The following is a 16,735-nucleotide window of genomic DNA, read 5'->3' as shown; positions in this document are numbered from 1 at the left end:
CTGTGTGGGGACTAATACTGTGGGGGACAGTAAAGGGGATATTATACTGTGAGGGGATCAGTAAAGGGGGTATTATACTAAGGGTGTGGGCCAAATAAGGGATTTTTATGATTTGCAAATGTGGGTTTGGCCTACAATTTAAATAAGGTGGGGGAAGGAAATCACAGAGCCAAATATCGCCGAGTTGGGTATTCCAGAGGAAAATGCCTTTCTATCCACAATGAACAATGTTCCCTAGGATAATACCATATGTACGCAGGAGAATACAATTTGATATGGTCTATATCATAAAGGGGTTCTCCAGGCAAAAAAAAAAAAAAAAAAAAAAAAGGCATTTTGGCAGGTAAGGTAAGATAATATAATCCTTTAATCTCTCCATGGGAAATTCAGTGTGTTACAGCAGCATGGATAATACAATAATAATACAAAATACAGATACAAAAGCTCCACGGTAGAGGCATTACAGTGACACTAGGTACAGGTAAAAAGGTAGAGGTAAAAAATATCTTTCAGTTCTCTATATGGAATGATCTATGCTTAGCTTGGTGTTGGTTGTACAGCCTAACCACAGCGGGGAGAAAAGACTTCCGATAGTGCTCCTTCTCACGTTTGGGGTGAAGTAGTCGGTGACTGTACTGCTCAGTGCTATCATGGTCTCATGTATGGGATGGGAGTGATTCTCCAACATGGAACTCACCATGGTCAGTATCCTTCTGTCACCCACCAGCTGCCCATTCATTCGGGCCTAATCAGGAGTGGGATGCCAATGCAGTGCATTGGCATCCCATCGCAGGTAGCCGCTCAGAGAGTTCTCATGGCGGAAAAGGTTTCCGCTGTGTGAATATCCCCTTAATGGTTGGTAGAGGATCAAATACTTATTTCTCTATGCAAAATGCAAATTTAAAAGTTTATTCAATTTGATTTTCTGGATTTTATTTTTGATATTCTATCTCTCACTGTTAAAATTAACTTACCCTTAAAATTATAGACTGTTCATGCCTTTGTCACTGGGCAAATGTACAAAATCGGCAAGGGTTCAAATACTTATTTCCTTCACGCTATGTCATATCACAGTATTTTAGCGCGTGATTTTTCGTTTGTTTTTGTTCACTATTACGAACCGCTTCTTCTTGATGAATTCTTCATAAGGCAAGTTCGTGTCCCAGATATATTCAGGAGAAAGGAGCTTGGTAGGTTTATTGTACACTAGATATCTATTGAGATGAGATTCTTCTTGCCACAAAGCTTCAATATTCTTTTTCTTGTCCTCTATAATACCATTCTGGCATGTTGTACTGAGTTTGTAAATTTCGTCCAGTTTTCCACCATACAAAGCACCTGCATAATAGAAGTCTCCTTCCCCTTGGGGTATATATGCTGCAGATATTGGTCTGTCCTCATAAGTAAAAGACTCTCGGTCAGAAAGGAAAAATCCTGGGTGTATCGCAGCTACCAGGTCTCCGAGTATTTCGACTCCTACGTGATCAGTGAATACCATATCTACATCGGCGCACACCAGATAGTCTATCTCATTTGGCATATGCTTCTTGGTGTAGACTGTGAGGACTTCCATTCTTCTCATGGACACGTCCTGCCAGCGTTTATCAGCAACTACATTGTGAATTTGTAGGATGCGACCATCAGCCATTTTGGGTTTAACTACTTCATCGACTTTGTCAGTGAACACATAGTAAGTAACTTTGTGGCCAACCATGAAGTAACGCTCTGCAGTCTCTAGGAATAGCTGAAGAAAGCGAATATACCTGAAAGGAGAACATTTACACCATTATTACTATAATAGACTGTAACCTGTTTTCAACATTTTATGTTTTAGCTTACAGAAACATTACAGGATCAAAAATTGAATATAATACTTCTTATGATCCACTTTGGGCAGTCATCTGCACTCCTGGGGACAGTTTTGATATGGGTATTGTGAAAAGATGGAAGGGTGAATCTTAGAAAGTTCTCATTACAATAAGAGCCTATGCGTGATAGATTAGACTGTTTATCTATATAGTGGCACATATTGGAGCCATAAGGTGGAGGTATATACCGAGAAATCTTTGTCATACACCTCAAAGAGAAACTGTAAAATGCAATGTGAATGTAACCTGTTATAGTTCCACAATGAGTTCCCTGCATGCAGTTGGTCTATAACTTGTGTATAGTTGCTCTGTAGTCTATGCCCTATATACAGTCTACATCCTATATATAGAAGGCCAGTAGCTTTGAAGTTTGTGACATCTATTGTGACTTCATAGCCTGCCTCCTGGAATCAGTCTATGCTTTGTCTACTCAAACAGTACTAACAAGGTTGGATTGAAGTTCCTTGGGCCTACCAGATAAAATGATTCTTGAAGTTCAGCCTCCATCAACCCCTAGGAAATACAATCTAATAGTCTTCAAATTGTGTTGTCTTCTCTGGGGTCTTTCTTGTGTTACAAGCTGGACCAACTGGAGGGTCATAGTTATGACGTCTGCAGCAACTTGTTGAAAGGAACTCACAGGATGGGGTAGTTGAAGAAGCATTTGCGACGATTGTGAGCAAGCTCAAACTCCTTCAGTTCACCTCCTGGGCTAGTGCAGAGCTGAGGAGGCCTTCAGGGTACCTAATAGTGTTGGTAGTTTTCCCACATTGGTATTTCTTAATGATCTTCAAGCTTCCTGAGCCAGTTAGAATTTGGAAGGGCCCTTGCTGGTAGTTGCAGGTAAAGATCCAGCAGATACATGGTTGCAGGTCCAAGTGTTTTTAACTTTACTGGAAAAAGATGCAAATGCAAATCAACAGCTTCCACACAATGTAGGGTGAGTCTGCTAATGTGTTTTTTTTCCAGAAACTGGTGATTAGGTGTATTCTATGTACCAGTCTTTCCTCTCTCCCTCTCTCTCCTTACCCAGGATTGCCTTGCCTGTAGGTCCTAAATTATGGGACCTGAGATATAAAAGTCCTCAGATTCCATTCAAATGTCACTATATGTCTTGATACTTCTCTCTATTACCATTCCTGCTTTCCTGACTGCTCTGTTCATAGCACTCAATGAGTGCTGTGTATATAGATATGAGAGCCGCCATGATGTGGCTCCCCTCTTACCTGGCAGTTATGCGATCCATTGGAGACCAGAAACTGTAATACTGCGTCCTAGAGAACCCAGATCAGCCCTGCAGTTATGATCAGGAGGCTGTATTCATCCTGAACTTAGGACTAAGAGTATTATCCACAGTTACAGGGGAAATAAGCTCCCTCAAAAATGTTAAAATGCATCCCAAAGTCCTATTATGACCTTATGGGGGGCACAATATAAAAAATAAACATCCACATTGTGGGATCTGTGAAGGATACCGCTTTGCCAAGCCGCTTGGCCTCTCTCCCATCGCCCCTCTTACACCTCTTACTCAAACCTGTGAGTGCCTGGGTTCATAGGATAACATGAAATGAGCTTTATAAATTTTATATATTTATTAACTCGAGTGGGTCAGTATTACCCACTAACGTGTACTAAATACACATTGGCGGATGGTCAAGCAAATACAGGTAAAAACAAGGAATACAGTACAGAAAAATAAAATGGGATTAAAAGCGAAAAAGGATACCAAACTAATCTGCAGTTTGGTTTGCTGAGGCTTCTACTGCTAGTCCCAGGGGCAAAAACGACATGTGTCCTCACATCTCTCACAGGATAAAAAGGTCTAGTCTCTCTCCTTGGTCTGAGAACCTATATCTGTCCTAGTTTCCTCCCTGTGTGATGTCACCAGGAGAAGAGGCTGCACCCTACATCCTAGGAACATAATTCCTCGCCGGATAACTAGTATCAGACGAGTAGAATGACGGGGTTCGTGGCGATGTTCCCATCGTGTAGACACCAGGAATGACCCAACAGATCCCCTTGGGTAGGGAGTTCAGTGTCTGGACCTTTTCACTGCTTCCAAAATACTGTGTATTGCCTGGATGTGTCCACCCCAGTCTTGCAAACGCAAGGAATTTATCGGTGCGACTGTAGATGCTCCCCTTATAAAGTATCATCATAATACCACATGCCTTTTGATGATTTGGTGGAGCCATACTCTGATAGAAAGGTTCACATACACATCCATTTAGGGTCTCCCATGTTGAGTTAACGAGTTTCACACTTGTATGCAAAGAAGGGCTGTGTATGTGATTGCAGACAATCAAGGGTATGTATCAATCAGCCACAAATGGAATCCATATCTAAGATTAATCCCACTTGGCTGAGTATATTACCCCCTCCCCCCCCCACGCGACATAACACTGTCAGCCACATAAAACTTACGTATGCTACGTCTTGATATGTGGGACCGTAGCCTTAAAATTTTTTTTAGTCTACTACGAAATTTTTTTATTTTTTTTTTAACTGTGATTTGCTTCTTGTAGCCTTAGCTTTAAAGAAGAACTGACGGGATGGGACGGGATAGAGGAACGTTATTCATGTGTTTTTTACCATCTCCATGTTCCTCCTTTCAGGGTTTGCTTATTATGTGATGTGCACTTATCACTCTAAAAACTTGTCTCAAAAGAAAACTATGAAAGGCATCTCAAGCAGCTCCATTCTAGATTACTTACTTTTTGACAGCAAATACAAAGAGTCCAATTCTTGTATTATTGTGTTGTTTATCCAAAACGCTCAAGTCAAAAGTTCCATTCCAGACGATTGGGGCAAGCCAGGGAGTGAGAACAAAGAGAGCCATTTGTCTATTGAAAAAACAGAGAGAGCCAAAATTAGAATGACAATATCTATCTAAAAAAACCCCAAAATGACAGCACTCTAATGTAGTGAAAACAATAATTACTGTGGATTTATTCCACTGGATATTTCAGTCACAGTAGTGGCCGAATGCCATAGAGAGTACAGCATTCGGCCAATCAACGCTGGTTCTGCCGGTGGAGGTGGAGTCTAAGATCGATCCACAGCAGTCTCCATTCTGGTCTGATCTTAGACTCTGCCTCCTCACAGACGAGTCTCCGGCAGAACCAGCGTTGATTGGCTGAATGCTGTACTCTGTATGGCATTCGGCCAATCAACGCTGGTCAATGCATTCCTATGGGAAAAAGTCAGCTAGTGCAAGATCCCGACCAGATAGAGCCCCAAAGATCTGGGTGAGTAACATTCCCACCTAAATAAAGGTAATCCCTAGCTAACCCTGCCTGTACATCTAACCCTGTCTCACAGTCACATAGTTCACAGTCTCAAATAAACCGAATGTTAAATCCACCATTTGTATAAATTGGAGGTCACCTGATTTAGCCAGCCAATTACTTTTTCCGATTTTTTTTCGATGCCTCTGTTGTCGTAGTTCCTGTCCCACCTCCCCTGCACAGTTATTGGTGCAAAAAAAGCTCCAGGGAAGGTGGGAGGGGATACAAATTTTTAGTGTGTTTGCCTCGTGGTATTCAATTGGAATTGAATACCTCGAACGGCCTGATATTCGATCGAATATCTATTCGATCGAACAGTGTTCGCTCATCTCTAATTATTACTAGAGATGATCGCATGAAACACCTGTGACAGGCAGAAAGATGCCGCCAGTCAAATAACACATTTTCACTCTTGTATGGTCACAATATAAAATCCCTGTTTTCATATGTTTTTTTTTTTTTTTTTTTTAAAGAACCCACAGTACAAACGAAACATCCGGACTTCCAGTAGTTTGGAGTTAAAACACTTTAACGGAAAAAAAAATTCATCTTCTATTTTCACGGCCCAATTGAAACATCTATAGGTTCAAAATACTCACTATACCCCTTGATACATTTCTTGAGGGGTCTAGTTTCCGAAATGGCGTTAAATTTCCAGGGTTTCTACTGCTCTGGTATCTCAGGAGCTCTGCATTTGCAACATGGTGCCTGAAACTGATCACAGTAAATGCTGCCCTCCAACAGACAAATAGCGCTCCCTCTGTTCCAATCTCTGCCATGTACCCTTACAGCAGTGTATGACCACATATGGGGCATTGCTACATACAGGAGAAATTGTGTAATACTGTGGGGTGCTTTTTCTCTCTTATGAAAATGAGAAATTTGGGGCTAAAAAAACATTTAACAGGCAAGAGTAATTTTTTTCTTTTAATGTCCCAATGGTAGTAAATACTATCTGTACGGTCAAAATGCTAAGTGCTCATTGAACCCTTTAATAAATTAATTGAGGGGTGTATTTTCTGAAATGGGACAATTTAATGGGGGTTTTACTGTTCTGGTACTTTATTTGCTCTACAAATGCATCATGGACCCTGAAAATGATTCAAGTAAAATCTGCCCTCTTAAAGTTCAATGTCGCTCCTTCCCTTTCTGCGTCTTGTCATGAGCCCACAGCGCAGGATACATCAACACATGGGGTATTTTTATGCTTGAGAGAAATTGTACAACACACTATGGGATGCATTTTCTCCTTTAACCCCTTGTGAATGTGCAAATTTTAGGGTTAGATTAATATAGTATTCAAAAAAATTGAAATGTATATTTTATACCTTTGTTTTGTTTAAATTTCTGTGAAGAGCTTAAAGGGTTAATAAACTTCTCCAATGCTGTCTTAAATTGTTTTGGTGGTGAAGTTTTGAAAACGGGGCAATTTATGGGGTTTCTAATACAAAGACCCTTAAAAGCCCATTTGGAACTGAATTAGTACCTTAAAAAATTTTTTCCGGAAATTCTCTTGAAAGTTTCTGTTAGACTGCAAGCCTCATAAAGTCCAAAAATTTACATGAACATTTAAAGTTTGATGTCAACATAAAGCAGAGATCTGGTAAATTGTGTTTATTAACTAATTTCCCACCTGATGAAGGTCCTAGAGAGACTGGTCCTGACACACCTACGCCCTCTAGTATGCCCCGCTCTGGACCCCCTCCAGTTTGCCTATTGACCGGGCATTGGGGTAGATGACGCCATCATCCACCTTCTTCATAGAGCTCTCTCTCACCTGGAGAAACCCAGAAACACTGTGAGAATAATGTTCTTTGATTTCTCCAGTGCGATCAACACCATTCAGCCAGGGCTATTGAGGGAGAAGCTGAACCTTGGAGATGTGGACCAGGACCTGTCCAACTGGATACTAGACTACCTGACAAACCGCCCTCAGTATGTGAGAGCCCAGGACTGTGTGTCTGACACTGTGATCTGTAGTACGGGGGCACCACAAGGTACAGTTCTTGCCCCATTTCTCTTCACACTGTACACTGCTGACTTTAGGCACAACTCATCCAGCTGTTACTTACAGAAGTACTCCGATGACTTTGCTATAGCCGGCCTTATCACTGATGGCGACGATAGGGAATACAGAGACTTAAACCGGGACTTTGTTGAATGGTGCCAGTGGAACCACCTCAGGATTAATACTGGGAAGACCAAGGAGATGGTGGTGAACTTTAGTAAGCGGAGATGTGCTCCGACCCCCGTGGAGATCCAAGGGACATGCATTGAGATAGTCAGGACCTATAAGTATTTGGTTGTGCTCCTCAATAATAAGCTAGACTGGGCTGATCACCTGGAGGCACTGCATAGAAAGGGTCACAGTAGGCTCTACCTGCTCAGGAGGCTGAGGGCCTTCGGAGTCCAGGGGCCACTTCTTAGGGCCTTTACAACTCTGTGGTTGCTTCAGCCATCCTTTTCGGTGTGGCCTGCTGGGGGAGCATTATATCAACCAGAGACAGGAATAGACTTGACAGGCTGATCAGAAGGGCCAGCTCTGTCCTGAGGAGCCCCCTGGACCCAGTACAGGTGGTGGGTGACAGAAGGACACTGTCCTTGGTGAGCTCCATGGGGAGAATAAATCCCAGCCCATGTATGAGACCTTAATGGCACTTAGCAGCACTGTAAGTGACCGTCTGCTTCACCCCAAGTGTGAGAAGGAGCGCTATCGATCGGAAGTCTTTCCTTCCAACTGAGATCAGGCTGAATAATCTACATAAGAACAAGTGAAGATCACTCCGTACATAAAACTAATGATTATGATTATGAAGTCTTCCTTCTTTCTTCTTCTGTTCCTTAGCTGCTATGGATTCCTAGTATAACTTCTCTTCTCAGCTTGTGCGTGTCTACTTCCATAATATACTGTATTACTGTGTATTATCCTGTATCTGTATTACTATGCTGCTGTAACATACTGAAATTTCCCCATTGTAGGACTATTAAAGGATTATCTTATTTTATCTTAATTTGAGTGGAGTGACTCTATATGAAAAGAGGATAATTTCAAAACTTGAAAATTGGATATTTTTCAAAATTTTCACCAAATGTCCTATTTTTTTCATAAATAAAAACAAAACTTGTTGACCCAAATGTACAGCAAACACCAAGTACAACGTGTCACAAAAAAACTTCTATATCAGCCTCTAAAAGCACACACACACACCAAACTGTTTATGTTAGCAGTAACCATTGGTCCCATATAGTAGAGTGTTTGCAACCCAAATACAAAATCAATAGGAGTAGAGTAGGAGAAGATCTTTAGGGGAATTAGATTAATACAAATCTTTCCCTGTGCCATTAAACTAACTCAACTCCCTCAACCACAACATGTTGTTATGCTGGATTATCTAACATACTATGAGTTTACAAAGACAAAAAAGACAGGTGTATCAACCCCCACCCTGAAGATACTGGCCTTTTGCCACCAACAGGGCTAAAGGGAAGAGACTACCTGCCCACAGAAGCTCAGAAATAAGCCAGAAAAAATATCACAGTTGCAAACACTAAACTAAATACACAGTAGTTGGACAGTGAACCCATATAGCTCAGGCTACTCCTATTGATTTTGTATTTGGGTTGCAAACACACTACGGGACCGATGAAGACTGTTAACATAAGCAGCTTGGTATGTGTGCTTTTAGAGGTGTTATACCCTTAGAGAGTTATTTCATTTTAATACTTTTATTTTATTTTTTATATTGTAATTTTTTAGCTTTTTTGAACCCCAGGGGTTCTGATCACCAATGCATTATAAAATAGCAGTATTTTTATTTTATAATGTAGTATGCAGATACATTATAATATGGAGATATAAGGTAAACAAGCAGTGAAATTAAAGATAAGGAGCAGGAGAACAGCTGAATAAGTGGGGAAGGAAACAGATCTCCTTAAAGGGGCTCTATCAGCAAAATCATGCTGATAGAGCCCCACATATGCGTGAATAGCCTTTAATAGCCTTTGGGCGGGCATTCAGGGTGTGTCTTCTTCTCCATCCACGCCTCTTCTTCCTCCGATGTCTTCGGGTCCCATCCTCCTCCGGCGCTCGCGAACTGACACTGATATAAAAAAATGGCCTGGGCGCATGCACAGTAGCATGCGGCTTCTACTACGGCTACTGCGCAGGTGCCCAAGCCATTTTTTTTTTATCCGTGTCAGTTCGCGAGCGCCGGAGGAGGACGGGACCGGAGGAAGAGGAGACGTGGATGAAGAAGAAGACACACCCTGAATGCCCGCTCAGCGTGCACGATGCGTAAGTAGATCATATTCTTTTTTAGGGTTCTATTTTAAAACGGGGGGGGGGGGGGGGGTAGTTTTACGGTGCCTGAATAGCCTTTTTAAAGGCTATTCATGCATATGTGGGGCTCTATCAGCATGATTTTGCTGATAGAGCCCCTTTAAAGGGATCCAATCATTAGGGATCCCGTTTAGAGATGAGCGAACAGTGTTCTATCGAACTCATGTTCGATCGGATATTAGGCTGTTCGGCATGTTCGAATCGAATCGAACACCGCGTGGTAAAGTGCGCCATTACTCGATTCCCCTCCCACCTTCCCTGGCGCCTTTTTTGCTCCAATAACAGCGCAGGGTAGGTGGGACAGGAACTACGACACCGGTGACGTTGAAAAAAGTAGGCAAAACCCATTGGCTGCCGAAAACATGTGACCTCTAATTTAAAAGAACAGCGCCGCCCAGCTTCGCGTCATTCTGAGCTTGCAATTCACCGAGGACGGAGGTTTCCGTCCAGCTAGCTAGGGCTTAGATTCTGGGTAGGCAGGGACAGGCTAGGATAGGAAGGAGAAGACAACCAACAGCTCTTATAAGAGCTAAATTCCAGGGAGAAGCTTGTCAGTGTAACGTGGCACTGACGGGCTCAATCGCCGCAACCCAGCTTTCCCAGGATCCTGAATGGAATACACTGTCAGTGTATTCCCGTATACCCGATATATACCCCGATACCCGTTCCAACGGTGTGCCCCCCCACCTTCACCCCAGAAATACCCTGCAAGTCCCCTAGCAATAGAATTGGGGCTATATACACCCACAATTTTTACTACTGGTATACAGTGCCATTGTCTGACTGGGAATTGAAAGAATATATTGGGAATACAAATACCCTCATTTCTTGCTACTGCCATATAGTGCCAGTTTCTGACTGGTAATTCAAAGAATATATTGGGGTTACGTGCACCCACAATTTTTACTACTGGTATACAGTGCCATTGTCTGACTGGGAATTCAAAGAATATATTGGGGTTATAAATACCCTCATTTCTTGCTACTGCCATATAGTGCCAGTTTCTGACTGGTAATTCAAAGAATATATTGGGGTTACGTGCACCCACAATTTTTACTACTGGTATACAGTGCCATTGTCTGACTGGGAATTCAAAGAGTATATTGGGAATACAAATACCCTCATTTCTTGCTACTGCCATATAGTGCCAGTTTCTGACTGGGAATTCAAAGAATATATTGGGGTTACGTGCACCCACAATTTTTACTACTGGTATACAGTGCCATTGTCTGACTGGGAATTCAAAGAATATATTGGGGTTATAAATACCCTCATTTCTTGCTACTGCCATATAGTGCCAGTTTCTGACTGGTAATTCAAAGAATATATTGGGGTTACGTGCACCCACAATTTTTACTACTGGTATACAGTGCCATTGTCTGACTGGGAATTCAAAGAGTATATTGGGAATACAAATACCCTCATTTCTTGCTACTGCCATATAGTGCCAGTTTCTGACTGGGAATTCAAAGAATATATTGGGGTTACGTGCACCCACAATTTTTACTACTGGTATACAGTGCCATTGTCTGACTGGGAATTCAAAGAATATATTGGGGTTATAAATACCCTCATTTCTTGCTACTGCCATATAGTGCCAGTTTCTGACTGGTAATTCAAAGAATATATTGGGGTTACGTGCACCCACAATTTTTACTACTGGTATACAGTGCCATTGTCTGACTGGGAATTCAAAGAGTATATTGGGAATACAAATACCCTCATTTCTTGCTACTGCCATATAGTGCCAGTTTCTGACTGGGAATTCAAAGAATATATTGGGGTTACGTGCACCCACAATTTTTACTACTGGTATACAGTGCCATTGTCTGACTGGGAATTCAAAGAATATATTGGGGTTATAAATACCCTCATTTCTTGCTACTGCCATATAGTGCCAGTTTCTGACTGGTAATTCAAAGAATATATTGGGGTTACGTGCACCCACAATTTTTACTACTGGTATACAGTGCCATTGTCTGACTGGGAATTCAAAGAGTATATTGGGAATACAAATACCCTCATTTCTTGCTACTGCCATATAGTGCCAGTTTCTGACTGGGAATTCAAAGAATATATTGGGGTTACGTGCACCCACAATTTTTACTACTGGTATACAGTGCCATTGTCTGACTGGGAATTCAAAGAATATATTGGGGTTATAAATACCCTCATTTCTTGCTACTGCCATATAGTGCCAGTTTCTGACTGGTAATTCAAAGAATATATTGGGGTTACGTGCACCCACAATTTTTACTACTGGTATACAGTGCCATTGTCTGACTGGGAATTCAAAGAGTATATTGGGAATACAAATACCCTCATTTCTTGCTACTGCCATATAGTGCCAGTTTCTGACTGGGAATTCAAAGAATATACTGGGGTTACGTGCACCCACAATTTTTACTACTGGTATACAGTGCCATTGTCTGACTGGGAATTCAAAGAATATATTGGGGTTATAAATACCCTCATTTCTTGCTACTGCCATATAGTGCCAGTTTCTGACTGGTAATTCAAAGAATATATTGGGGTTACGTGCACCCACAATTTTTACTACTGGTATACAGTGCCATTGTCTGACTGGGAATTCAAAGAGTATATTGGGAATACAAATACCCTCATTTCTTGCTACTGCCATATAGTGCCAGTTTCTGACTGGGAATTCAAAGAATATATTGGGGTTACGTGCACCCACAATTTTTACTACTGGTATACAGTGCCATTGTCTGACTGGGAATTCAAAGAATATATTGGGGTTATAAATACCCTCATTTCTTGCTACTGCCATATAGTGCCAGTTTCTGACTGGTAATTCAAAGAATATATTGGGGTTACGTGCACCCACAATTTTTACTACTGGTATACAGTGCCATTGTCTGACTGGGAATTCAAAGAGTATATTGGGAATACAAATACCCTCATTTCTTGCTACTGCCATATAGTGCCAGTTTCTGACTGGGAATTCAAAGAATATATTGGGGTTACGTGCACCCACAATTTTTACTACTGGTATACAGTGCCATTGTCTGACTGGGAATTCAAAGAATATATTGGGGTTATAAATACCCTCATTTCTTGCTACTGCCATATAGTGCCAGTTTCTGACTGGTAATTCAAAGAATATATTGGGGTTACGTGCACCCACAATTTTTACTACTGGTATACAGTGCCATTGTCTGACTGGGAATTCAAAGAGTATATTGGGAATACAAATACCCTCATTTCTTGCTACTGCCATATAGTGCCAGTTTCTGACTGGGAATTCAAAGAATATATTGGGGTTACGTGCACCCACAATTTTTACTACTGGTATACAGTGCCATTGTCTGACTGGGAATTCAAAGAATATATTGGGGTTATAAATACCCTCATTTCTTGCTACTGCCATATAGTGCCAGTTTCTGACTGGTAATTCAAAGAATATATTGGGGTTACGTGCACCCACAATTTTTACTACTGGTATACAGTGCCATTGTCTGACTGGGAATTCAAAGAGTATATTGGGAATACAAATACCCTCATTTCTTGCTACTGCCATATAGTGCCAGTTTCTGACTGGGAATTCAAAGAATATATTGGGGTTACGTGCACCCACAATTTTTACTACTGGTATACAGTGCCAATTTCTAACTAGGAATTCAAAATGCGCAAGGCTCCCGGAAAGGGACGTGGACGAGGCCGTGGGCGAGGTCGGGGGAATGGTTCTGGGGAGCAAGGTAGCAGTGAAGCCACAGGGCGTCCCGTGCCTACTCCTGTGGGGCAGCAAGCATTGCGCCACTCCACAGTGCCAGGGTTGCTTGCCACATTAACTAAACTGCAGGGTACAAACCTTAGTAGGCCCGAGAACCAGGAACAGGTCTTGCAATGGCTGTCAGAGAACGCTTACAGCACATTGTCCAGCAGCCAGTCAGACTCTGCCTCCTCTCCTCCTATTACCCAACAGTCTTGTCTTCCTTCCTCCCAAAATTCCGAAGCTTTACAGAACAATAACCCAAACTGTCCCTGCTCCCCAGAGCTGTTCTCCGCTCCTTTCATTGTCCCTCAACCTGCCTCTCCACGTCACGATTCCACGAACCTAACAGAGGAGCATCTGTGTCCAGATGCTCAAACACTAGAGTCTCCTCCATCTCCGTTCGATTTGGTGGTGGATGACCAGCAACCCACCCTCATCGACGATGATGTGACGCAGTTGCCGTCAGGGCATCCAGTTGACCGGCGCATTGTGCGGGAGGAGGAGATGAGACAGGAGTTGGAAGAGGAAGTGGTGGATGATGAGGACACTGACCCGACCTGGACAGGGGGGATGTCAAGCGGGGAAAGTAGTGTGGATGTTGAGGCAGGTGCAGCACCAAAAAGGGTAGCTAGAGGCAGAGGCAGAGGTCAGCAGCTTAGGCGAAGCCAGGCCACACCCGGAATCTCCCAAGATGTTCCAGTTCGTACCCAGCCCCGAAAAACTCCCACCTCGAGGGCACGTTTCTCGAAGGTGTGGAGTTTTTTCAAGGAATGCGCCGAGGACAGATATAGTGTTGTCTGCACAATTTGCCTCTCGAAATTGATTAGGGGCTCTGAGAAGAGCAACCTGTCCACCACTTCAATGCGCCGTCATTTGGAATCCAAGCACTGGAATCAGTGGCAGGCAGCAACGGCAGGACAAAGGCCGCCTGCCGTTCACGCCACTGCCACTGCCTCTGCCTCTGCCTCTGCCACTGCCACTGCTGACTGTGCTGGCGATGCACTCCAGAGGACGAGCCAGGACACCACTTCATCTGCCTCCGCCACTTTGTTGACTTCTACCTCATCCTCCCCTGGTCCTGTCTTATCTCCTTCTCCTGCACCATCAAAGGCACCATCAGGCGTTTCTTTACAACAACCCACCATCTCTCAGACATTGGAGCGGCGGCAGAAATACACTGCTAACCACCCACACGCGCAAGCCTTGAACGCCAACATCGCTAAACTGCTGGCCCAGGAGATGTTGGCGTTCCGGCTTGTTGAAACTCCCGCCTTCCTGGACCTGATGGCAACTGCGGCACCTCGCTATGCCGTCCCTAGCCGTCACTACTTCTCCCGGTGTGCCGTCCCCGCCTTGCACCAGCACGTGTCACTCAACATCAGGCGGGCCCTTAGTTCCGCGCTTTGCACAAAGGTCCACTTGACCACCGACGCGTGGACAAGTGCATGCGGACAGGGACGCTACATTTCACTGACGGCACACTGGGTGAATGTAGTTGAGGCTGGGACTGCTTCCCAAACTGGCCCGGTGTACCTCGTCTCCCCGCCTAACATTCCTGGCAGGGACACGAGAAGAACACCCCCCTCCTCCTCCTCCTCTACCGCCTCCTCCTCCGCCACCGCCTCCTCCTCCGCCACCGCCTCCTCCTCCGCTGTTAGATTGACCCCAGCTACGAGTTGGAAACGTTGCAGCACTGGCGTTGGTAGACGTCAGCAGGCTGTGCTGAAGCTGATCAGCTTGGGGGACAGACAGCACACTGCCTCCGAGGTGAGGGATGCCCTCCTCGATGAGACGGCAATATGGTTTGAGCCGCTGCACCTGGGCCCAGGCATGGTCGTTTGTGATAACGGCCGGAACCTGGTAGCAGCTCTGGAGCTTGCCGGACTCCAACATGTTCCATGCCTGGCCCACGTCTTCAACCTAGTGGTGCAACGTTTCCTAAAGAGCTACCCCAATGTTCCAGAGCTACTGGTGAAAGTGCGGCGCATGTGCGCCCACTTTCGCAAGTCGACAGTAGCCGCTGCTAGCTTAAAATCTCTCCAGCAACGCCTGCATGTGCCACAACACCGGCTTTTGTGCGACGTCCCCACACGCTGGAACTCAACGTTTCAGATGTTGAATAGAGTGGTTGAGCAGCAGAGACCTTTGATGGAATACCAGCTACAAAACCCTAGGGTGCCACAAAGTCAGCTGCCTCAGTTTCACATCCATGAGTGGCCATGGATGAGAGACCTTTGTGACATCCTACGGGTCTTTGAGGAGTCCACAAGGAGGGTGAGCTCTGAGGATGCGATGGTGAGCCTTACAATCCCGCTCTTGTGTGTTCTGAGAGAATCCCTGATTGACATCAGGGATAACTCAGATCACACAGAGGAGTTAGGGATAGCATCCGATCCGTCACAGCTGGAGAGTAGGTCCACACATCTGTCCGCTTCACTGCGTTTAATGGAGGAGGAGGAGGAGGAGGAGGAGGAAGAAGAGTTGTCCGATGATGTGATGGTGATACAGGAGGCTTCCGGGCAACTTCGAATCGTCCCATTGTTGCAGCGCGGATGGGTAGACATGGAGGATGAGGAGGAAATGGAGATTGAACTTTCCGGTGGGGCCAGAGGAGTCATGCCAACTAACACTGTGGCAGACATGGCTGAGTTCATGTTGGGGTGCTTTACAACCGACAAGCGTATTGTCAAAATCATGGAGGACAACCAGTACTGGATCTTTGCTATCCTTGACCCCCGGTATAAAAACAACATCTCGTCTTTTATTCCGGTAGAGGGGAGGGCCAATCGCATCAATGCTTGCCACAGGCAATTGGTGCAGAATATGATGGAGATGTTTCCAGCATGTGACGTTGGCGGCAGGGAGGGCAGTTCCTCCAGTAGGCAACCAAGTTCTCACCGGTCCACACAAACGAGGGGCACACTGTCTAAGGTCTGGGACACCTTGATGGCACCCCCTCGCCAAAGTGCCACCACGGAGGGTCCTAGTGTCACCAGGCGTGAGAAGTATAGGCGCATGTTGCGGGAATACCTTTCCGACCACAGCCCTGTCCTCTCCGACCCCTCTGCGCCCTACACGTATTGGGTGTCGAAGTTGGACCTGTGGCTTGAACTTGCCCTATATGCCTTGGAGGTGCTGTCCTGTCCTGCCGCCAGCGTCCTATCTGAGAGGGTGTTCAGTGCAGCCGGTGGCATCATCACTGACAAGCGCACCCGTCTGTCAGCTGAGAGTGCCGACCGGCTCACTTTGATAAAAATGAACCACCACTGGATAGAGCCTTCATTTTTGTGCCCACCTGTGTAAAGCACCCCAACATGAAACTCCATGTCTGTACTCAACCTCTCCAATTCCTCCGCATCCTCATACTCATCCACCATAAGCGTTGCACAATTCTGCTAATACTAGGCTCCCTCCAACATGATTTCCCCCAACTCTGCTGGTTAGAGGCTCCCTCCACCCTGATTTCCACCAACTCTGCTGGTTAGAGGCTCCCTCCACCCTGCTT

The 16,735-nt window shown here is 44.4% G+C and overlaps 1 protein-coding gene across 1 annotated transcript in view; it reads right to left on the bottom strand.

Annotated features, from left to right (window-relative positions):
• Positions 1-1,078: 1,078 nt before the first annotated feature.
• Positions 1,079-16,735, bottom strand: part of LOC142217829 (histo-blood group ABO system transferase 2-like) — a 56,109-nt gene continuing 40,452 nt past the window's right edge. The window contains exons 6-7 of the mRNA XM_075286149.1: positions 4,583-4,711; positions 1,079-1,763 (exon numbers count right to left, since the gene is read on the bottom strand). Coding sequence (XP_075142250.1) covers positions 1,079-1,763; positions 4,583-4,711 — 814 coding nt within the window. The remainder of the gene's footprint in view (positions 1,764-4,582; positions 4,712-16,735) is intronic.

This window comes from Leptodactylus fuscus, chromosome 9 (assembly GCF_031893055.1).
Source record: "Leptodactylus fuscus isolate aLepFus1 chromosome 9, aLepFus1.hap2, whole genome shotgun sequence".
Classification (NCBI taxonomy): domain Eukaryota; kingdom Metazoa; phylum Chordata; class Amphibia; order Anura; family Leptodactylidae; genus Leptodactylus; species Leptodactylus fuscus.
The sequence above is the reverse complement of the archived record's forward strand: the minus strand, read 5'-3'. Positions and strand labels throughout refer to the sequence as shown.